The 24,046-nt window shown below is 37.7% G+C and overlaps 1 protein-coding gene across 9 annotated transcripts; it reads right to left on the minus strand.

Moving 5' to 3' along the window:
* Positions 1–1,545: 1,545 nt before the first annotated feature.
* On the minus strand, positions 1,546–24,042 carry BEST3 (bestrophin 3). Of its 9 annotated transcripts, none has more exons than XM_058191517.1 (10): positions 23,847–24,000; positions 21,642–21,805; positions 20,100–20,194; positions 19,255–19,308; positions 16,323–16,477; positions 14,824–14,901; positions 14,004–14,156; positions 7,835–7,915; positions 4,695–4,846; positions 1,546–2,853 (listed from the first exon to the last, which is right to left on the minus strand). In XM_058191517.1, exons 2-10 carry the CDS (start codon positions 21,791–21,793, stop codon positions 1,944–1,946), a joined length of 1,830 nt encoding a protein of 609 aa, XP_058047500.1. In that variant the 5' UTR covers positions 21,794–21,805; positions 23,847–24,000; the 3' UTR covers positions 1,546–1,943. The 9 variants fall into 9 exon arrangements, with proteins under 9 accessions (XP_058047500.1, XP_058047497.1, XP_058047498.1 ...); XM_058191514.1 differs by having other exon boundaries at positions 19,255–19,488; XM_058191515.1 differs by lacking the exon at positions 14,004–14,156 and having other exon boundaries at positions 19,255–19,488; positions 23,847–24,001.
* Positions 24,043–24,046: the final 4 nt, after the last annotated feature.

Consider the following 24,046-nt stretch of genomic DNA (forward strand, 5'->3'; position numbering starts at 1 on the left):
TAGACTCAGGCATTGGTATAATTAGTTAGCTGGGTCTGTGGCTGGATAAGATTCCATGTCTGTCATGAAGATAGGCAAGATATTTGAGACTGCTACTCAATACCTGTAAATACATGTGAGTTTGTTTCATTAAAATCAGAGACACTTTTCTTGGTAAAATTAAAATATCATTTAATTTAATTTAATTTATATTTAAGCCTTAAGAAGGCTTAAAGGTAGAATTGCAGATATAGAATTGCTGAAATCGATATAAGATTTACTCCTCAGAATCCTACACCCCAAATCAGCCACTTTCATAATTTTTCATAAACCAGATGTGTTCAGAGCTATCATTTCTCCTTAATTTCCCCCTTTTGTTCAAGCTCTTCTGGACTTTCAGATATACAAATAAAGTTGATCAAGCAAATAAAACCTTCCGAGTCATTCTGTTTCAAGTTAATTTGACCTTTTTGTTTTCACCTGCTGGAAAACTGAAATTCTGCTTAGCACTAAATTGTGGATTCTGTTCCAATGGCAGTGAATTTCAATAATTCGCTCAGGCAGCAAAATGGAACCAGTCAGTTTTTGCTGATGGGCCCTGAAGGTAACAGTGAACTTTCCTTTATGCTTTTCTCTCATTAAATCACCATCTTATACCCCACCCTTCAAAACAAAAAGATAAATTTCTTTGAGATGTCATTACAACTTCAGAATATTCTCCTACAAGCAACAATTGTATTGATGTTTCAGTATGCCAAGATTTTAAAAAGTAATTGCTACGTTTACCTTTTCAGCCTTTCCATATTACGTAAAGGTAAAGGTTCCCCTCGCACATACGTGCTAGTCATTCCGAACTCTAGGGGGTGGTGCTCATCTCCGTTTCAAAGTGCCAGCACTGTCCGAAGATGTCTCCGTGGTCATGTGCCCGGCATGACTAAATGCCAAAGGCGCATGGAATGCTGTTACTTCCCACCAAAGGTGGTCCCTATTTTTCTACTTGCATTTTTATGTGCTTTTGAACTGCTAGGTTGGCAGAAGCTGGGACAAGTAATGGGAGATCACCCCATTATGCGGCACTAAGGATTCGAACTGCTGAACTGCCGACCTTTCAATCGACAAGCTCAGCGCCTTAGTCACTGAGCCACCGTATCCCTTGCGTCCATATTAAGGACACAGAAATGGAATCCTGAATTTTAATCACAAGAGTTTTATAAGAAGCAAGATATTCTCCAGAAGTTTCTCAGAGCAGCAGTGCAAGGAATGTAAACATGCAAACTGCCTTTCTCTAAGAAAAGGAAGGCCAAAATATTTTTATGTAGGGGAAGAAGAACTTCAAGCAAGAATGGGTATGAATTCTGTACTCTTTGTCCACCTGTCATCTGGTCATATAGCTTCTGTTACAAAGACTCTAGTTCTTAGTCTTATTTGTATATGTCACCAGAAATGACTGTCTATTTCATACCTGTCTTGAGAGAACATCATAATTTTTTATTATGATTTGTTTCTATAATTCAGAGCATTTCAGGCACCCTATTCTGAGCATCTTTATTTACATAGAAGTCAAAATTCAAGTTGTCATGCCTTTATTTAAGCAACATCAAGCAGGGATGAGTTTTAGAGATAATCTTCACTGATAAATACTCAGAATTTACTGACAAATGAATTAGGCTGTTACAAAGAGAAAGAATGCCAGTTTCTTGAAGTTTGGTTATCGTCCCTCTTTCTTACTCCTTTTAATATTTACTCAAATGTATCTTAATCTTGGTTGATTTGTATTTACATATGTCTAAAAATAAAGGTAAGTTCAAACATTTTTGAATTGTTTTTATCAAAATAAAAGCACTGAAAATACACAGTAGGATAGACATTATGCAAGCTGCCAAACTTTGTTTCTCCAAGGGAAATTAACATTCTGTATGTCAAGAAGTTTATAACAAAACTATGAGTCCATAGCACTCTATTTGTCAAAGGTGATCTTTAGTGGAGTCATTGTTAAACTCAGCTATATGAAGAATATCAGTTTCTTTAGTATCTGGTTGCTCTAGTAAGTAACATATGTCAAATGTATTTGGAGAAATAGGACTAGGTATAGGTGTGCTATCTGGACTTAAGTTGTTTTTTCCAGAGGAAGTTGCCAATTCTTTGGTACTGAGCACTTCATGTTGAGCAAGAACATCTGGAAATCTCCATCTTTGATTATCTGCCATATTGACAGTTGATGTTTGAGACAAGGGTGATTTATTTTCTTTTGGCATATCCAAAGATGGATCCTGTTGCTTGGATTCCATACGAGGAGGTTCTGTTTCTGAAGGTGTTATCAACAAATCTGCATTACTCTTAGGTGTTCCACAATGGGTAAGCACAATTCCTTCAGAATCTGTCTCTGACTCACTTTGACTGCCCAAATCTTTTCCTCTCATGACATGGGAGACCTTATCTGAACCCACTTTGGTTTGTTTGCTCTCAGTTTTGACAGTTAGTGAGTCTACATTGCTAATTCTCTCATCCACTTTGGATTGACTGGAAGTCTCTAGAGCATCATTCTTGCTGCTTTCTCGAATAACTTTAAGATCCATACTTCCATGCATCTTTCCATTCTTATCAGACCAGTTATGAGTTTTCCTGCCATTTAAAGGGAAGTGTCTCCCTCTAGAGTGCATTTCCAGAAAATTATCAATATGATGCATTTCATGTGATGGGAAAAAAATTGAGCTTTCACTGGATTGTCGCTGGTAGGTCCTCCTGCTGGGCGAAGGGGAGACTTCTCGGACACTCAGAAAGCGTTTCACTCTTCGCAGCACCGAATGCTGCCTTCTAGGTTTATCATCATCCCGGAGCCAGTTTTCTCCATGGAAGAACTGACTGTCTGCAAGGCTGCAAGAAAAAACATGCAACATTCATTTTATGTATTAAGAGCAAACTGGCTCTCTGAGTGTGCAGACCTAGGCTGCACAAAACCATCCATAAAATGGAAAGTATATTTGCAGGTGTACTTCTTGGGAGAACCTTGACTTTTACCATTGACAAAGGAAAAAACTTTATAAGGACAAATGGAACCTTTAGTTCTCAAATAATCTCAGTAAAGCTTGAGTGGACCGAATTATCATTCCTTGAATGGGGAGTTGGGGGGGAGTGGGGAGTGGGGGGGAAAGAAAGGGGAATGAGGTGGATTTTCTCTGAAGAGGCATGGCTGGTTGGCTAATAAACAAAACACAGGCTCTAACTTTTTGCAGATCCTATCTGAATTTTATCTATTATTACAAACAAGTCTTTAAGTAGTGGTATAAATACAAAAAATAGTTTAAATATTATAGTCATATTATTAGATCTGCAATCAACCAATTATTTTATTATTATTGTTTTTATTGTTATTATTCCCAGATTTTTAATATATAACTAAAAGCAGTGAACATGCCTAATAATCCTTCCTCCTAGTTTTTCCCACAACACAACCCTGTGAGGTGAGGTGAGCTGACAGGATTGACTGGCCCAATCATCCAGCTGGCTTTCATGCCTAAGCAAGGCCTAGAAGCCTCCTGGTTTCTAGGCCAGCCCATTGCTCTATGGGCTATGCCATTATTTTATTAAATATTATACATATCTCATTTTTCTCGAGAAAAGATTTTATAAATTATTTCTCAATGAAATGAAACATCAGAATAAAAAAAAAATACAAAAAAGAAAAGTAAACCAACAAAGACCTGCCCTTAAAATCAAAACCTGGGATTATGTCAATATTTTTTTCAGGGAGAGAAAAATCCTATTCATATTCAATATCCCTCCCCACAAAAAAATCATGAACAGCCTCCCCCAATTGCATTTCTTCCAGCCATGTGAACTTTAATGCCTAACATTCTCAATAATAACTGTATGCTATCGAGTCCATATATTTGGAGAGCAACCGTATTATATGAATTTATGAATTATTTTATAGCCAATTCTTGATGACTGAAAGTAGATTTAGAGGGAATTTTATGACATGCATCTCCAACTTGATTAATTAAATTCGGATTCCAAATCCACTTGGTATATCTTTCTACAATGTTCAGGAGAGTCTGTTGGATTTCACCTGGGAATTCCAAATACCACTGAAGTGTTCCTTTTATTTAAAATCGTTTTTTTAAATGCTGTTCATGGTTTTAATCAGTGAGTTCTGGTAAGTCAAAAAGAAATGTTTTAATTTGTCCACTCTTCCTCCAGCTGAGTGAAGAGGAGGGCCATCTATTTTACCTCCACAACAAATCTCTGAAACAGGCCAGATTGAGAAAGAAAGAATGGCCAAAATCTCCTGTCCTATCATTTATTCCTACCAGGGTTCACATCACATAATTAAATTAAATTAAATTAAATTAAAAATGCAACTAAAAGCTAAGATAAACCAAAATATAATTCTTAGCTAGGTCAAAGTTATTCAACTGATGGAAAAAAGACAATCTTTTATGAGAATGCCCCAAAGTTATCAGAGGTCATCTGAGGTGGAAAATTCCATAGTATTCATAGTCTTTTCCATAGCCTTCATTACCGAAAAACGTTCCTTATTAACAGACTTTCAATGGTAATATGTTAGGGGGAATATAATTTTAGATGAACATGAGAGGTAAGGAAAGGTCCTGTCTGTCTAACTTTATTTAAAAAAAAATTACAAGAAGAGGCTGTTAATGATATAATACATTTGTATATGAAAAAGTAGGTTAAGACATTGCAGATTTGCATACCCCATTTCAATAGTAGATCCAAGGAAAGATGGAATGCAGGAATCTGCAGCTGCTAATGTATATGGTGGACGAGCTGAAGAATCATTCCAATAAATATCCTTTTTCATTCTTGGTAAATTCATATGCATTTCATCAACAGCCAATAGAGAAACCTATAAGAATTAAGAATTAGAATGCCTGCCACACATGTTTTAAACATCTCAAATATAAACCACAATCCAGAGAACAGCACAACACAATCATATCATTTTTATGCCACCGGAGAGGTGGCATGCGATGAAGAAGAACCTCTGGGGATTTGTAAATAGGTTTTTTAAAAAGGGTTTTTTAAAGGAGGGGAGGGAAGAGATGGGTGGGGGGAAAAACCCATCGGGGAAGGAATGTCCAGTCCCAGGGTTGGCTCATGGCGTTTTTTCATCTGGTCCGAGGGCGGGGGGGGGAGGGGTGTGTACCAGGTGTTGAGGGCCGTTCCATCTGTACAGTAAGTGGGAGGGGCAGATATGGCGGAAGCAAGGGGCCATATCATTTTTTGGGAGCACGTGCTCGCTGTTTAAAAGCGATCACGTGCTCCGGCCCCTTAGTCCTTACCCGTTCCCCAGAAGGTCAAGATCCTCAGAGCTTGGGCCTCCGGTTGATGTTGTGCAATGCCTGGTCCATGGTTAATAAGGCCCCCCTGATTTGCGATCTTATTCAGGGGGCGTCCGCGGACCTTATGGGCATTACGGAGACCTGGTTGGGCACAGAAGGGGGTGTACCCCTGGTCGAACTGTGCCCTCCGGGATTCCGAGCATTCCATCAACCGAGGGCCAGGGTAGGGGTGGAGGGGTGGTGGTTGTGATGAGGGAAGGTCTGGAGCCGAAAGAGTCCACTGTGCCTCAGATAGCCGGTTGTGAATCCCTCCTTGTGAAGTGGGGCCATAGGAATCAGATGGGTCCGTTGATCGCGTACCTGGCTCCTTGCTGCGTGACTACAGCCCTGCCTGAGCTACTGGAGGTGCTTGCCAGAGTGGCGGTTGAGATTCCCAGACTTTTGGTCATGGGGGATTTCAACTTGCCATCGGCCGGCTTGTCATCAACGGTGGTCCAGGAGTTCCAGGCTTCCATGATGTCCTTGGACCTGATTCAAGTAACTGATGGCCCTACACACATTGGGAGGTCCACACTGGACTTGATTTATATCTCTGGACAGTGGTTTAATGATCTGGTATTAGGAGATTTAGTGACGGTACCTGTGTCATGGTCAGATCATTTTCTCCTCTGCCTAGACTTTCAGACCGCCGCTCACCACCGCGGGGAGACGGAACCAATGCGTTGGTTCCGTCCCAGGCGCCTGATGGACCCCGAGAGGTTCCTGACGGAGCTTGGGCCGTTCCCTGAGGATCTTGCCCACAGCACGACCGAAGAACTAGTTGCGGCCTGGGAACAGGCCGCGGCTGGGGCTTTGGACCGTGTCGTGCCTTTGCGGCCTCTGACCCGGCGCAGATCTCAATTGGCTCCTTGGTTCTCTGAGCAGCTGAGAGAGATGAAACACTGGAGAAGACCGCCTAGAGAGTACTTGGAGGTCCAGCCGTTCCGAGGCTGATCGGACACTAGTTAGGTCTTTCTCGAGGGAGGCAAATAACCACCTGGCCGCCCTGTTTCGGGTGACCCGCTCTCTCCTACATCAGGAGGGGCAGGATGACCCCTTGCAGGGACGTGCCGAGGAGTTTAGTGGTTATCTATACGATAAAATCGCTCAGCTCCGGGATAGTTTGGACCAAAATTGCGATGATCCAGGACGTCTTGTCGATGTTTTTTGGGATGAGTTTGATTCTGTGGCTCTCGAGGACGTGGACAGGTTACTGGGGTGGTTACATGCCACTACATGTTTACTGGACCCGTGTCCCTCCTGGCTGGTGCTAGCCACTCAGGAGGTGACACGAGGCTGGCTCCGGGAAATTATAAATGCTTCATTGTTGGAAGGGGTTTTCCCCGCCGCCTTGAAAGAGGCGGTGGTGAGACCCCTCCTCAAGAAGCCTTCCCTGGATCCAGCTATTTTGGGTAATTATCGTCCAGTCTCCAACCTTCGCTTTGTGGCGAAGGTTGTAGAGAGTGTGGTGGCATGGCAGCTTCCCCGGTACCTGGATGAAGCCGTCTATCTAGACCCGTTCCAGTCCGGCTTCCGGTCCGGATATAGCACGGAGACAGCTTTGGTCGCGTTGGTGGATGACCTCTGGAGGGCCAGGGATAGGGGTTGTTCCTCTGCCCTGGTCCTGTTAGATCTCTCAGCGGCTTTTGATACCATCGACCATGGTATCCTGCTGCGCCGGCTGGGGAGTTTGGGAGTGGGAGGCACCGTTTATCGGTGGTTCTCCTCCTATCTCTCTGACCGGTTGCAGACGGTGTTGACAGGGGGGCAGAGATCGACCGCGAGGCGCCTTACTTGTGGGGTGCCTCAGGGGTCGATTCTCTCGCCTCTCCTGTTCAACATCTATATGAAGCCGTTGGGTGAGGTCATCAGTGGCTTTGGGGTGAGTTACCAGCTGTATGCTGATGATACTCAGCTGTACTTTTCCATCCCGGGCCACCCCAACGAAGCTGTCAAAGTGCTGTCCTGGTGCCTGGAAGCCGTACGGGTCTGGATGGGGAGAAACAGACTCAAGCTCAATCCATCCAAGACGGAGTGGCTGTGGATGCCGAATATTTCTTTCTCAATTTCTATACACTGTATGCTCAGACTTCTTGCTGAACAGCTCCGTTATTGCTTCAGCAACCTTGCCGTGAACTGCGTCTTACTCTACAGGACAACATCCAGCAATATATTTTGAACACCTTGATCTATATTGTAGCATTAATTGCAGTTGCACATGAGAAGACGATGTTTGTAGACCCCTTGATAGTAATGCAAAAAAGTAATCTAAGCAGGAATTGAAATGTAAATGAAAAAACACAGAACCAACAATGAGGAAGCTTCAGCCACTTGCAAAATGAGTATTGTATATGAAAACTGAATGATAAATAATTTTACTTTAATCTGGAAAATACTTATAAAGATGGGAGCAGGATGCAACACTTGTGCTAAAATTGCTAAAAATTGCATAAATTTATGATGTTGTAAGACGGCAAAAAAAATAGTAATCAGCTGAAGCAAAAGGGTGTTACCTGGAGATTCCTATCTATGCACCAATTTGTTTCAAAATCATCATCATCTTCACCAAATGGGTTGATAAGCTGCTCAGCAACCTGTAATTAGAGTTGGCTATTATGAACATAGAGTTATATATTATCCAAAGCTGATTTTCAAACACATCTAACCATTGCAGATATTAATAGTTCTTTGGCAACATCAAGGAGAAATCCACATAGAATAGATACAGTACATTGTGTGGTGATATTGATGGACATGCCATATTTGTAGCATTAATCCTTGGTTTTGCAAGAGACTATTGCTTTGTGTATTTATTTAGTAGATGGATATGATGCATTTCTCTCCAGATAGAACACTCAGAACAACTAGCAAAAATAAATAGAACAAAACATTAAAAATGGACAGCTGAAAGTGTAATCATTTGCATATTTATTTATTGCAGTTATTTATTTTCTGCTTTTTGGGATTATAATCCTCCCAAATTATCTTTCAAACAATTGCACCCAAACAATACAAAGTACAAAATTCAAAGTAAATACAAAATACAAAAACAAAGTAACAAAATTCAAAGAACCTTCCCACAAACACTTGTTGGTAACGGATGACAATCAGAGCAGGCATCTTACACTGCCTTTCACCCTCTCTCCTTCCCACAACACAATTGATAGAATGAGCTAGAACACAGTCTCCATCCTTGGCAACTTTAAGCTTGGAGGACTTCAACTCCCAGAATTCTGGGAGTTGAAGTCATCCAAGCTTAAAGTTGCCAAGGTTGGAGACCCCTGAGCTAGAAGAAATCAAGGATGTAGGATGTCAACTCTTCATGAGCAGAACGGCATCCAATCATAGTGATTACAATTCATAAAAGTCTCAGAAAGTTGGGATATTGTGGCCTAGAATGAAATAGTGGAAGCATGAGGTAAAACCATGAAATGCAAAAGGTGGTTGGGATTCCTCTGAATATTCTTTCTCCATGATAAAATATGCCACACCTAGATAAAATATGCTAGGCTTGTTAATTTTTTTTGCTGCATTCCTGTTTATGACTGGTACTGTTTGATATACTTTCCTAGACCATCCAATATCTTTCCCCCTTATTTATTCAATTTACATGCCGAATAAATATTAAGGAAAATAGGATTGGAAGAAGATGAGTGTGGTTTTAACTTTGCAGAAAGAAACATCAATAACCTGCATTATTCTGATGACACAACTTTGGTAACTGAAAATGCAAAGGAGCTGCAAGCTGTAAAGTAATAATAAAAGTCAAGCAGCACGGTGAAAAATGGACTGAAATTAAATAGGAAGAAAACCAAATGAATGGCAACAATGACAACAACAACACTCAGCCTTAAAACTGATAATGCAGACATTGAAGTGGTAGATAGCTTCTGTCTTTTAGGATGAACCATCAAAAGTAAAGGAAAAATCAGTCAAGAAATACACATAGGATAGTATTTGGTAGAACATCCATGAAGACCTTTGAAAAGTTATTCAGATGTGTGTCTATAAATATAGGATAGCTGTGAGTGCAAGCAACCAGAACCATATGTGAACAGCTAAAGTCAGTACTGCCTACCACCTATGTTACAAGGATCTCACCAGGCTGCTTGCCTTCCTCTGAGAACGATCATGGATCTTGGGGGAGGTCAAGTTATGCTGCTGCTTGTGGCCTCACAATAATTCCAGGCTAGGCCCTTGCTTGACTCCTCCTTCCAGCCTATCTGGCAGTCTTCCAACAATAATGCAGGCAATGATATTCCCTGTAACACTTTATAAACATGAAAGTATGGCTTTAAAGAAGCTGATGTTTTTGAACCTTATTGTTTGAGAAGACTCCTGAAAATACTGTGTATAACTAAAACAAACAAACAAATGAATCATGAAACAAATAAACTCAGAGTTTAAAGTACAAACAACCAAGCTCAAATTATCCTACTTCGCAGTGGTGGGTTTCAAAAATTTTTACTACAAGTTCTGTGGGTGTGGCTTGGTGGGCATGGCTTGGTGGACGTGGCAGGGGAAGGATACTGTAAAATCTCCATTCCCACCCCTCTCCAGGGGAAGGTTACTGCAAAATCCCCATTTCCTCCCAATCAGCTGGGACTTGGGAGGCAGAGAATAGATGGGGACGGGGCCAGTCAGAATTTTTACTACCAGTTCTCCGAACTACTCAAAATTTTTGCTACCAGTTCTCCAGAACTGGTCAGAACCTGCTGAAACCCACCTCTGCTACTTTGGCACATTAAGAAAAAATCTAGCTCTCTGGAGGAGGCTCTTTTGCTGATAAAAATGGAAAGAAAGAGAGGAAGAGCAATTATTATCTGGAAGGTGGATTGACTTGGTTACAGTGGCAATGGGTGAACCACTGAAATGCCCAAAAGACTAGGTTAGAAAGAGATGGTCATGGAGAAAATCCATATGTTTGTTAAGCGTCAACACTGAATTAATGGCACACAATCAATCTATCAATTGATTTTCTTTGCACATTACCTTGAATCTCAGAGGACTTTGTATATTATTTTTTAGTTATTCATATTTTCCTAGCTGTACCATATGTTTTTCTTCTACATGGGCATCCAATCCTTGTATCTTAAACTGAGACAGTATTTGTTGCATTTTTCTTTTTTCTTTATTTCATTATTAAACAAACTAATAATAACTAAGTAAATAGAGTCTACAATTTTATCAAGCAACTAGATTAGTATACAATCTGGCATTCTTTATTCCTCAATTCCTTTTGCTCCAGGCAGCCCTCAAAAGTATCATGGCAAAGTTGTAATCTGGAAAACACTAAATTTCCTCTTACTGTGAACAAGTTACTTATTTTATGTATTGGCAAACCTACAACAGGACACCCTTAAATGAAATTGAAAGATATATACAAGTGTGACAACACTAAGAAACTTTGCACTGGCTAGCTGCACAGATCATCTGCCATTGGTATGTGGCATATAATCTCACAGGATTGGAAGGTATGCAATGGAAGACAATTACATATTATTTTAGACACTTGGCTACCACAACAAAAAGGATTACAGACTAATCCCGGACAACAAGGGCTAGGATTAAAAGGATTTCATGTGAGAAAATCACTGTCCTATATATAATGTGATTGGCAGGCAAGCAACAATTTAAAATCATCTGGTTTTAAAATTGTTTTCCTTGCAAAAGAATACACATCTCTTACAATTAAATGTCCTTTGTGAACCAGAGATATAGATGAAAACATATCCAGAGAAAAATTCATTTCTGCATCCTTTGTTCTGCTGAAGCAGGCAACAATTTTATACTACCATAATTATATTAAAATAACATGTGTATTATTGGACATTAACAGAACTGAAAATTTGCTGCCTTTTTTGTGTTATTATAGTTATAGAGTAGTTTATCAGCTTTGTTTTATTTTATTGCATGTACTTGATTTAACAGTATTTTGAAAATATAACATATGATTTTATTATTTTATTATTCTTATTTTACAATATATAATAATAAATGATGATAGTGTACTATAACCACAGCATTGTTAAATCAGAAGTTAGGATACCAATAACGCTAGAAATTAGAATAACACTCTGGATGGATTATTCTTTAAAAGTTATAGCACAAAATATTATGCAAGAAAACTTGCTGTGCTTGCTCCAAATCTATTCTGGAAAGCCCTTCAGTCCTTTGAAACTGATTTGGAGCAGTGCAGGAGCAGAAGATCTATTTTTCACCAGTGGATGTTATATGCCAGCAGAATGACCTTCTTCAATATCCAATCCTTATTTATTGCACCATTAATGCACTAAATTTTCTTGAAACTAGTTTGTATTCTGTTTAAACTGTGTAGCCTGCCACAATAAATTTGTAATATAGCCCGTGAATATTAGTGAAAACAAATCAATTGTTACAAATCAACTTTGCATATATAGGTTTATTGCCTGTACAAACAACTAGGTACAAAATATATCAGGTAGTTAGCCCAGGGATTCTCCACTTGTACCTTTTATCTTTTTCTCAGACATCCTTTGCATGTATCTGTTAGGCTACTTATAGTTTGATGGCATTTATTTCTTCTTCTCTCAGTTCAGTTAGTCATTTATTTTCTGATATTGACCAGTTAGTTTTGGCACTTACCTAATTTGCTGCCATTTCATTATAGATGGAAGCGCTTACAAGCTTCCATACGTAATAGACTTAAGGAAAGCGGTGATATTTTTTTTGTCACCATGTTATTTCCTGAGTAAGACATACCTTTATTTTTTTTTCCACACAAACACCAGCCTCAAAAATAAGTTCCTATAAAAGTTATTTGCCTACTTTAACATTTTTTTCTTCATTCTTTCCACAACATAGAACTATCTACGATATAATACTTGACTTCTATAACTAAATCAGATTGAAATGTATATACATTTCATATTACTCCTTTCTCAAATAGGCATCAGGAGAAAATAAGGTTCCTTTACAAGAAAGATTATTAGGGATTTATTTTCTTAGATAGCAAAAATCCATTATAGGTTAAGCAGGCATTACTAGAGGCAATGAAGGGAGGACAATGGCACACTACACTAGCATTAATGACTTGTTTACATTAATTATAGAACAGCAAGGTAAACCACTTCCACCTAATGGACGTATTCTGGCACTATCTCTGATTTAATTTAATTTCAACAGTACATTGTAATAGCAAAGCAATGTATTTAATCCACGTATGCTACCAAAACATGATAAAACAGTTGTGCTTGCATTAAAAGCAAGCAAATAAACACCCAAAATATCATTAGCTCTAGAATCTGAAAAATTTATTGTAATGAATGATTAATAGAAATGTTTTTAATGGCATCAACATATTTTCTAGATATTGTTGCCTTAAATATTCTTCACTTAAATTATGTTCCATTTTAATAAAGTTCAAATAAAATTTGCACTTATTCTCCATATGGAAAACAAAAAGTAACATTTATAGTGGGTTCAATGAAATTACTTAAAAATACAGAAAGAGGTATGAATTTTACAGATTTTAAGCTTGAGAAGAAATAACTATCAATTAGACAATGAGAAATTTTATATCTGTTACTTGCAGCTACTTGCTTTATGTGATAGCAAAAGAGCACTTGTTATTATTTACTCTTGTCAGCAACTTATGGCCCTTGAAATTTTTATTTACTTTTACTAGGTATATAATCTTTGCCTGTAAGACTCAACAAAAATGAATGATTATGAGAGATGATTACTCACTTGAATCCCTTTCTTAAGAGATATAAACTTAGAAAAAAAGATAGACTCAATGTTACATGCTCTGTGGTATCTTTAATTTTGAGATTTTGCATGCAAGAGGTCTGAAGTTTGTATTACTGTAAGAGCATTGGCTGAACATACATCCAGTTGTATTTAACAATATAACCAAGCCAAGTCAAAGGCAGCCAATTTGATCTTTGAAGAAAATTAAGCAAAAATTGGAAACTGTTTCCTTTAATTAGCTTTGTTGAGAAATAGTTCTTGTTTGAGGCCTGGTGATAAACATCTAATCACTATCACCCATGCTTTGGGGATCTCCTGTTGGAATGTTGTGAATCTTTCCATTTTGTCTAATGAAGTGATCTATGAAATTTGAAACTTGTGATTTCCTCAGACCAGGCACAGACGCTTACACAATATGCAGTTGAATATCAGAATGATTTCTGCAGTTCTGATAGTAGGCTATATATAAACCTGGGAAATCGTATGGATGACAGTGGGCATAGGAATAAATAGTTAAATATATCTACAAACCTGATAATGGACAGATAGTTTACCAAGGTACTATAAATATGCATGGGAGGTTTGATCTCGAAGTACAGCTAACATTGTAGTTATAAATGCTAAATACTTTGATGTGTCTTATCATTAGTGTTAATGTGTAAGAGATATGTTCAATGCAGAGGTACTCAAAGTCTCTTATGCAGACAAACAGCTTTGCTAGCTCTTAAAAATGTGCATAAATGTTTTAATAGCACTATTGTACAACTGTGAAGTATTTCTTGCCTCATGACACATGGTACTAAATAAGTAATTAGCTCAGATTCCCAGAAAATATTAAAATTTTAGCAAACTTTTATTCATGTTCATGTAAGAAAACTTTCATTCACATGAATCTCTGGTTTTGAAGAAAACTATCAGAAAATTCCAGCCCTTTTTAACGTTATTGTTTACCTTAAGCCATCCTGCATAGAAGAAAAACTGTAACAATGTGAAGATAGGAATGTAAAGATCTAAATCATGACCTGGGATTCTTTGGTCAGGATCCAAAAACTGACGCCCTATAAGGCACGTGAAGAAGAAGGTATAAACAGCCAGGGTGACAACCTAGAAGAGTTAAAATTCATACAAAGCTTTGAATATAACAATGAATGCAGGATGTTTTCTATACAGTATATCTAAAGACCAGCTTTCCCTAACCTGATGTATTTCTGTGGTACTGTATTACAATGTCCAGAATTCCTAGTCAACAAGGGCAACAAGAAATATCTAGGGAAATATAACTTGAGGAGGGCTGCAAAAAACTCTATATTTTTTGAATTACAAAATGTGATAGCCCATTCAATACAAAATGTTTCTATTTCTGAAGGTTTTTGATTTTATTCCTTGGTTCCACAGTATTTGGCAGTAAATAAACAAGGCTTATCAATCTGTGGTTCTTTAGATATGTTGTGAATATGAATCTCATTAGGATTAGCCATCACTGCCATTTATGATGCCATTAAGACTGTATCTGGAGATGATAGAGACTTGAATGCCCCAAATTAAGGAAAGCTAAATCAGAGTAGTGAGAAGTACAGAAATGTTTTAAATGCTTGAATATAAAAGTATTTATATATGAATTTAAAGTTTTCAGTACTCAAGATTTCACCCTACCCTAATACATCTCAGATATATTTAATGCTATATAGTCCTGAGTCCTTCAGGAGAAGGGCGGGATAGAAATATAAACAAATAAAATAAATATAAACAAATATAAGCATTCACTTTGTACCTGTGTGTACACAAGAGGAATTCCAACCCAGTCATAACCGAATAGTAGGCTACACCATGATCGATACCGATTCATTTCCTAAATGGAAAATAAAAACAAATAGAGCAACTGATGCATTGTTGAGGATTATTACAATGTGTTAATTATTATAGATACGGTATGATGATACTTGCTAGGAAGTAAAATAATGAATTCTGAGGCTATGTTCTGATAACACCTTTGTTTGGTACCTTCCAGTCAATGTTGGCTTCTGGTGGCTGCCTGGAATAGTTCCTTGCAATTTACTTAGCAACTTTTGGGGAATAGCTTGGATTGGCTCTTTCCTAGGATTGAGAGTCACTGGCCCAAGGTTACCCAGCTGGCTTTATGGTTAAATTGGGATTAGTATTTATAATCTCCTGATTTCTAGCCTGGTGCTTCACTGCTACACCAAACTGAAGATTCTTTGGTGCTCTCGGAGTTTGGTTGTTTGCTCTTAGATGTTTCATTACCCTACTAGGTAACATCTTTGTGAATAAGCGTGAAGTTTAGTCCATGCTTATATACAATATTTTCCTGGCAGTGTTGGTGTGGGTGTGAGTTTATCGTTGATAGTTCTTTATTTAGGGTATTGTTTCTGCTAGATTTTTTGACTGGTACAGTATTAACTTCTGCTTATCTGGATGTTGGCTGCTAAAAAGGATATATTCTGGTCTTTTTGTTTCCTTTTAGGCTTTTTGATTGTCTATTTTGAATAGTATGTAGAAGCTATTTATGTTCCTGTTGATGACCAATTTGTCTGCATGCCAGGTTTCTAGGAATTTTCTAGCATTTTTGGCATTTTAGCTTGGTCTAGGATGCTCACAGTTTCCCAGTTGGAATAATGGTTAAGTTTGTGCTTGTGTTGTGAAATTAAGGAGTTTTCATCATGTCTTCTGACTGCTAGTTGGGGTTCAGGGATATGCTCTGCTAGTCTTCTGCCCGTTTGTCCTACAGAGTGGCTGTTACAGTCCTTACACTGTATGTTGTAGATAACTTCTTTTCTTCTTCTTGGGCTACTGGGTCTTTTGGTTTCTGAAGATGTTTTAGAGGGTTTTAGTTGGCTTCTGTTCTCAATATTACATTGCTGTAATAGCCTGTTGGTTGTTTCTGAGATGTTTCTGATATAAGAAAGAACGAACTGTCAAATGGTAAGTCAAACATCTGAAGTAACAAGAGGCCACCGGTAGCCATTTTACCTAGTATTTCCTGAAGCTAGCCTTCAGATACAGTACAGTGAAAACATCTAGGTTGGGAAGTGGGCAGTTTTGGAAGATTCTTCTTGCCTTGAGTGTCATTTTCATTTATGAACAGCCTTGCACAGGAGTACAAGAACAGGAAGTCTCAGAATGTGAAAAAAATGGAGATAGGTAAGGAAATTGGAAACACAATTTATATGGAGTAGATGAATATAAAAACAGATATGCTATTTTGGGCTTTCAAATATTTTTCACAATTGTTCACTGCATTGGCTTACTTACATTCATCAGTGTTTGCAAGTCCACACTATCTTTGATTCTTCCATCTTGTCTTGCTTTGGCTGCCAAATTTCCAAACCAAACAAAAGGGATCCAATATTTAAGATGGGGAGATTTAAGATCATCAAATATTATCCTTTCCTCTGCTGTCATAAAACCTGTGTATAAAGAAATGCAGCTGGATTTTGATCACCTGTTTTGTTCCCTCAAAAGAGAAGTTTCAAACCAGGCAAAGTTCAATTCCTAAACTTTTTATGTAATTTTATGCATGTCCATGTATTAAAATGTATGTTCACTTCTTCAAACAACCGGTTTTTAATCCAGTGCTAAAATCAAGGATGACAACCAGTGGCCAACAGAAATGACTTTGAAGCTATTTTATTGTATCTGTCATGTGATAAATCCTATAACTGTTAATTTTGTAACCTACACATCCTCTATATTATTTACAAAGAAAAGTAACAATATCTTACTATCTATATTTCTGTTGTGCATGTTATGGCATGCTGTGTTTTAGTAATATCTTTTTGGCCCATTATAGCTCATACTATCCTGTAGATCACATTCAGTTCTCAGCCTGCCCACTTCACCTCCATACAATTAGTCTCTGATGTGTGAATTGAAGCCCTTGTTGCTAGATGATAAACTTTTACTGAAGAATATATAACAGCCCTGCTGATCAGATCAAGGCCTAACTTAATCCAACATTTCATTTTTCATAGTGACTGAGAATAGGCACCTAACTGTTCCACAGGAGATTAAAATCTACCTATTATCTATGATTATTCTCTTGCAACTATCCACAGCATACTGGGCCCAGTAGAAATAACACTATATACCCGTGATGGTGAACCTATGGCATACATGCCAGAGGTGGTACACAGAGCCCTCTCCGTGGGCACGCATGCCATCACCCCAGCTCAGCCAGCTGGTTGTCGGGTTTCCAAAGTGTGCATGCGCGCTGGCCAGCTGGTCATCAGGTTTCCGGTGCTCTGGCGTGCGTGTGCCTTCTGGTTTGGACACTTTGTGCCTAAAAGGTTCTCCATCACGGCTATATACTGTAGTCTATATTAATAGTGCTTAATAGACCTTTCCTCCATGAATGTCATCCAAGTCAGTCACTTTATTTATTTATTTATTTATTTATTTATTTATTTATTTATTTATTTATTTATTTATTTATTTATTTATTTATTTATTTATTAATTAGATTTCTATACCGCCCTTCTCCCAAAGGACTCAGGGCGGTTTCCAGCCAGATAAAACACAGTTATACATATAATATAAAATTTAAAAAATATATTAAAAAACTAATTCAATTTGGCCGAATTTAAAACTTAAAAACAAAAATAAAACTATGATAGGGATACCAAATCTCACAGGTTAATTATTTGCCATATGAAACAGTAGCTTCCTTTTATCTGTTCAGAAGCTTCTTCTAATCAGATTCATTGATGAACTTGGTCCGACTGTTTAGAGAGACGGGGGAACTTTTTTCCCTGACCACTTTCTCCTTGACAAGCAGGATTTTAGGTATTTCAATCCTTTTCTCCTTAAGTCACCTTCCTTCCATGCAAAAATTCCAAAGATCTAATGTTTTTGTACTTTATCTTCCTCATTTTTCCCAGTTCTGTTTTATCTTTTTAAAAATGTAGTGACTGAACACACTATTAAAGAGGGAAATATTTTAAAGATTTATATTGGAGTATTACAACACTGACATTTTTATTTTCAGCCTGTTTCCATATTGATCCCTAACATGGAATTAGTTTTATTTCCAGAGTTTTGAAATGTTGAATCAAAAATGGCTGACCATTTATCTGGAGAAAGATTATACCTCCTTTTGGTAATTTCATAATTCAGATGTTTTAGATGTCAGAATGATATTGTGATCTAAGAATACTAAAGTGAATTATTCCTAAATAATGAAGCCAAGTACTGAGGAAAAAAATAGGCAGCCTCTAGAGGCTACAACTGTACACATACATTAACCTGGGACTAACTCCTAGAGAAATAACAACAACAACAACAACAACAACAACAGAGTTGGAAGGACCTTGGAGGTCTTCTAGTCCAACCCCCTGCCCAGGCAGGAAACCCTACACCATTTCAGACAAATGGTTATCCAACATTTTCTTAAAAATTTCCAGTGTTGGAGCATTCACAACTTCTGCAGGCCAGTTGTTCCACTGATTAATTGTTCTAACTGTCAGGAAATTTCTCCTAGTTCTAAGCTGCATCTCTCCTTGATTAGTTTCCACCCATTGCAACTCATTGATACATCTATATTAGTAAAAATCAGTAGATAAGTTAGACATTATGCAGGAGATATACAGCAGCATTCCATTAAATTTTTGATCACAGCAGCTGGGGAAGAATTTTGTATGTTTTGTTTCACTTTGTTTAAATTAGTAGCACCCACCCAGCATGTTTCATGTTTGCAGAAACATATATGCATTGCAACTTGAAATTTCTATCCTCTCTCCCAGTGACAGACAGTACTGTGATAAAGTGAGAGTTACACAAAGTGCTGAGTTTTGTCCTGAGGTTGGTCACATGAGAAATTGTACAAGATAAGGCAGGTTTCCCCAATATCTTTGTCTTCTATCATCCTACTGGGTACAATGGCTAACGATGACAGAAGTTACAATACAAAGAGAATACCAGATTGGGAAAACCTGCAGTACAGTATAAGATCATATTAAATTATAACAATATTTATTTATTTAAAATATTTATATGGCCACCCATCTTAAGCAGCATGGGCAGCTTACAGCAATCATAAAAACACAAAACTAATAGCTTCATCTCTACTTGTTTCTTGCAATGCAGTGTGATTATAGTGGCTCTACATAAGCACTGTCCCAAATGTCTGCTACACTGGGAAATGACTTTAACTAGGTCAAAGACAGGAATGAAAATGAGTGAACAGTACCTCCGTCTACCAAATGTTCTAAAGTTGGAAATCTTTTGTAGACAGCGGTGCTCACTGATCGAAAGATGAGGAGAGATGTTAAATTCACATAACGCATTAGAGTTCTCCTGAGTAATCGGCCATACTCATCTCTTCCCTGAACAGTGCTGGAGATCAAGAACATAATTCTGTCTGGCCATGGCAGATTTACAAATTGGTTCCACCAGCGGTTCACCACCAAAGTAACATAAAACCCTGGAGAGTTCAAAAATCCTGATTCACATTACTTGTTATACACCCAACAGAAGATCTTCTAATATTATGCATAAGTAAACTCTAAATATACTCTTCTAGTAATTCCCTTGACATCTGGCAGTAGATTCTTTTTTTCATCCATCTCTGCTCCAAATTGATGAAATCCCAAGTAAATCTTTATTTATATCGTGCTATCCAACTATGGCTATGCTGGGAATTGTACCTCCAAGGGATCTGGAGACCAGTAGGGTAGGGAAGGGTCTCCTAAATCAGGTATGAGTCACTTTTAAGATTCGAGAGAAATCTTAAAAGCAGGTGGGTTAACTAGTCACAAAGTAAGACTGGACCAATTGCCACATATAGTGGGGAAGGGGATTTTATTAATCTTCTAGAGTTTTCTTTTTTTAAAAAAAAAAGCACATTAAGCCAATAATATAGTATGGTGCCACCAATTAGAAGAATTCAATTGGAATTTTGTTTATATTTACATATCATCTCAAATCCTTAGGAATTGGGACAACTGTAAAGTATATTTTAGGTTTTACACTTCTGTAACATAGTCTTGCAAGTGTTTCCACCCCTGCTCTGCATGAAATGGAATACAAGCTTACCCAGAACAAAAGTGACTGGAATTTGTTCTGCATATTTGTCACAGTAAAGGGACAATTTCTCAAAGTACCGTTTCTGGCTTTCTGAAAGGAAAAATCTGTGACAAAAAAGACAGGGACTTTTGATATAAAGACTAAATAAATACAACTTAAGAGCAAAGATAAGCATCCCAGAGCACTCAGCATTAAATTGCACATTGGACATAACCGAAGGAAGGCAGTGAGAGATTCTGCAGTGAGAGATTTCACCGGTCGTTCAATTGGAGGTTGTAATAGCTACAGGTTGCAAAGTTACATCAAACCTGACTATAATGGATTATATTAGTAATCGTAGCAGAGGGAAATCTTGAAACAATTGCAAAATAAATACTTGCAAATTTAGTTTTGCTTCAAACTGCAATTCCACAGAGGGATGACATTCAATTAAGATTTGAAGCTGAGCTGAATTTTCTCTTATCACTTCACTGAAGCTGCTCATTGTAAATTTATACCTCCATGAAATGACAATGGCCACGTGGTGTCCTTCAGAGATCATTGATTTATAGAGTTGTCATTTCTTGATTCTTTTCCCTCAATGGTGAAGACATGAATTTTGTTTGGCACTTGCCTTCTTTGTCAAAATACAATTATGAAACATTATACTATCTAAGTGTTTTATGAAAACATTATAAAATACTAAAACATATTGTTTTAGTCAATGTAACTATGTTTTAAAATACATTTGATTCTAAATATAACCAAAAATTCCGCACAATAATTTTAGTGAATGGACTAAATTATTTGCTTTAATTGCAAAACAATCAAATTATACAAGATGTTTGAGAATGGCAAAAAGCAAGCTTGAAAAGCAGTGCTTTTGTGCAGATTCTATAAATTTCAACACAGCTTTTTAAAACAAAACCTTCTTCAATAGTTATAATCTACATAATTATATATACCAACAACAAGTTCAATTTCCAATCTCCAGTATTTGTGTAGTCAAAATAATACCCTAGATGTATAAGAGATAAACACTGGCAGATATGGGGAAACATCAAGACTTGCAGAATAAATAAATAAATATATATATATATATTAACAGGAAAAGTTTCTAAAGCAGGCATGTCCAACCTGTGGCCTGTGGGCTGCATGCAGTCCTAGACAACTAATAAAATGACCCCACAAAATAAAACTAAAAATATAAAAAATAAAGGAAGTTTGTTATTTATATACATTAACTATATTATATATTTTACATGCAGCTCAAGACAATTTGTCTTCACTTAATGCAGCCCAGATGAGCCAAAGGTTTGGACATCCATGTTCTGAAGAAAGACTCTATAAAATATTTATGCTAGGACTAAGCATACTAAAAATTCCTGAGTACTTAGTTGAATGGGGAAGAGATACAAAAAATTGGAGGAAAGAGATAGAGGAGTGTGATTGGCTAGAATCCCCAGAGAACTACATTGCAGCAGTTCAGGTCCCGCTTGTTTAATATAGTATCACATATTCTCCTACAAGGGTTGGGCAGACAGCATTGTAGAATGTGAAAAAAAGTTGTACCTATACAATATACTTATCGCTGTGTAAAGACAGGCAAAGAGAATAAATTCTCTGTAAAGCAGTTTGTAGATGCTTCCTTTCCATTTGAGAAGTAGCCTGTGGAACCCAAAGAAGGTAGCATTTGCAACTTTACTGGAGTATGTGACGGTCATCTCTCCAAAATGCTTTTGAAAAAATGGAAGACAAAAGCACAACGTGAAACCAATGGACTTCATGGAGAATATTGATTTAAACGTAAACCGTCATGGCTTTCACAATGAAAGGTGTCATCAGAATGTTACTGAACTGGATATATTAGCACTGAGGATGTTACCTAGTTTGGGTAATGAAACCTTTGCAAAAATACAACCAAGCTCAGAGAACATCAAGGACTTCTGATTTCAACCCTGAGCTACAACTATTCTTCTTTATTGGATATGTGTATAATTTCATCAAACTAGAATTTGCTCTTTTAGAATTACAGTAATGTAATTCATTCTCCAACCTGCAACCCTTTGGATACATTAGAGCAGCGGTTCTCAACCTGTGGGTCGCGACCCCGTTGGGGGTCAAATGACGATTTGCCAGGGGTCGCCTAAGACCATCGGAAATATGGGAAGTATATTTGTGAGTCGAAGAATCGCGAATTTGGCTTCAGGCGCGATGAATTAAAAAAGAGAGAAATCTTTGCTCTGATGTCTCCCTCTCAAGCCAGCTGCAATCACTCCCAATCGCTAGCCTAATCTGACTTCAGGTGCGATAAACTTAATAGGGGAGGAGTCTCGGCTTTAATGCCTCCGTCTTCAAGGCAATCGCAAGCAGTTCAGATCGCTAGCCAATACGGCTTCAGGCGCAATAAATTCAAAAAAACAGTTTGCCACTTTTTTTCCCCTTCTGCGGCTGCTGAGGCACACCTAAAAAAAAATAATTTTATGGTTGGGGTTGCCACATTGTGGGGAATTGTATTAAAGGGGTCGCAACACTATAAAGGTTGAGAACCACTGCATTAGAGTAACTTCAACAAAGCAGAAGTTAGATACATGTAGAGGGCACTATGTTGAGAAAGGTTAATGTAGGTAGTGAATTCCATAATTGATATCAGATCCTGCAACTGTGTAGCAATCCTGCTGACAGACAGGATATGCATTGCCTTACTCAACTACTAATCATGGCACTGCAAAAAGGTATTATCAATAAAGTCTCAATGTACAACTGTTGAATGAGAACTTTCTTTAAAATTATTTTTATGTTTTGTGAGCTGCCTAGTGTTGTCGTACATAATATGGGTAGTCACATAAGTTCTTATCCCTGATTTGAAATATTTTCATTGATTAGGTTAACTAAAATGCAAAGTTACAAAATGTATTTGTCTTTATCAATGGTATACATCGGTGGTTGTCAACCTTTTCTTTACCACAGACCCCCTTTAAGTACCTTTTGTGGCCATGGACCCCCAAGACTTAACTCAAGATTTAAATCATAACATTTCTTCAAGCCTTTGTGGACCCCCTGTGATGACATGATGCCCTTCCCAGCATCCGCGGACCACGGATTGAGAACCACTGGTATACATTGATCAGCAACAAGAAACTTTCTAATAAATATGTTAGTTGCAATTTTACTCATAGTTTCTGGAAGGCATGATCCCTTGACGATAGTTGGGACCCAATGAATCTTAAAAAAGAATTAAAAATGACAAAAACTTTAGCACTGAGCCACATATTGATTTTAGTTCTAACACAAGTCATTCCATGGGCTTAGTAAAATATATTTAAATATATTTAAGTATATGGAAAGTAATCATTGGAGGTATTATTCTTCCTTAAGGCCGAAATTACCAAAAACAACTAGAAGTTGGCAAAAGTTTTGAGAGTCATCTATGGTAGGAATATTTCTACCATATTCTTTTCCATTTTTTTAATGCAAACATTTTGGAGTAATTCCATACTGCTATAAGCATGCGGAGTAAATCTGGCATATAAGGAATGAAGTGATTGTGGAAGGGTCTCAACTATGTTTAAGCAAAGGGAGGCCCTTTGTGGAGTTTACACCTCCACAAAGCTTTGTTATGTATTTTTGGAGGTGGTAAACTGTCTAGGAATTGATTAAATGTTAAATTAATGGTCCAGGTTAGAAATATGCTGTTGAGAAATCAGATATAGTTTTCAAGCACTCATAGCGATGCCAAAACAAGAAGAAACACAATAAGATTTTGGAAACACTCACCGTTTATTCTGGCTAAGGTACTCAAATATAGAGGTGATGATGTGGGGCTGTTGTGTTCCCCAAATAAAAACATTCAGGTTACTTTGTTCCTCTCTTTGCTTTCAGCACGCAGCCTATCGGGGCTCTAATTTCTCCCAGGAGCTTTCACAGGACTGGACTGACAAGCACAGGGATGAACGCATCTTTCTACTTCGGGAGGT

The sequence above is a fragment of the Ahaetulla prasina genome, chromosome 7 (assembly GCF_028640845.1).
Source record: "Ahaetulla prasina isolate Xishuangbanna chromosome 7, ASM2864084v1, whole genome shotgun sequence".
Classification (NCBI taxonomy): Eukaryota; Metazoa; Chordata; class Lepidosauria; order Squamata; family Colubridae; genus Ahaetulla; species Ahaetulla prasina.

What these genes read in the sequence shown, in the direction of transcription:
- BEST3 (XM_058191514.1), bottom strand. Translation starts at nt 21,793, where the DNA reads ATGACCGTCACATACTCCAGTAAAGTTGCAAATGCTACCTTCTTTGGG. An exon ending in TCTATGCAGGATGGCTTAAG is followed by an intron (nt 7,916 to 14,003) that starts GTAAACAATAAC and finishes CTCTAATTACAG; the next exon opens with GTTGCTGAGCAGCTTATCAA. An exon ending in GGATCTACTATTGAAATGGG is followed by an intron (nt 2,854 to 4,694) that starts GTATGCAAATCT and finishes TTTTTCTTGCAG; the next exon opens with CCTTGCAGACAGTCAGTTCT.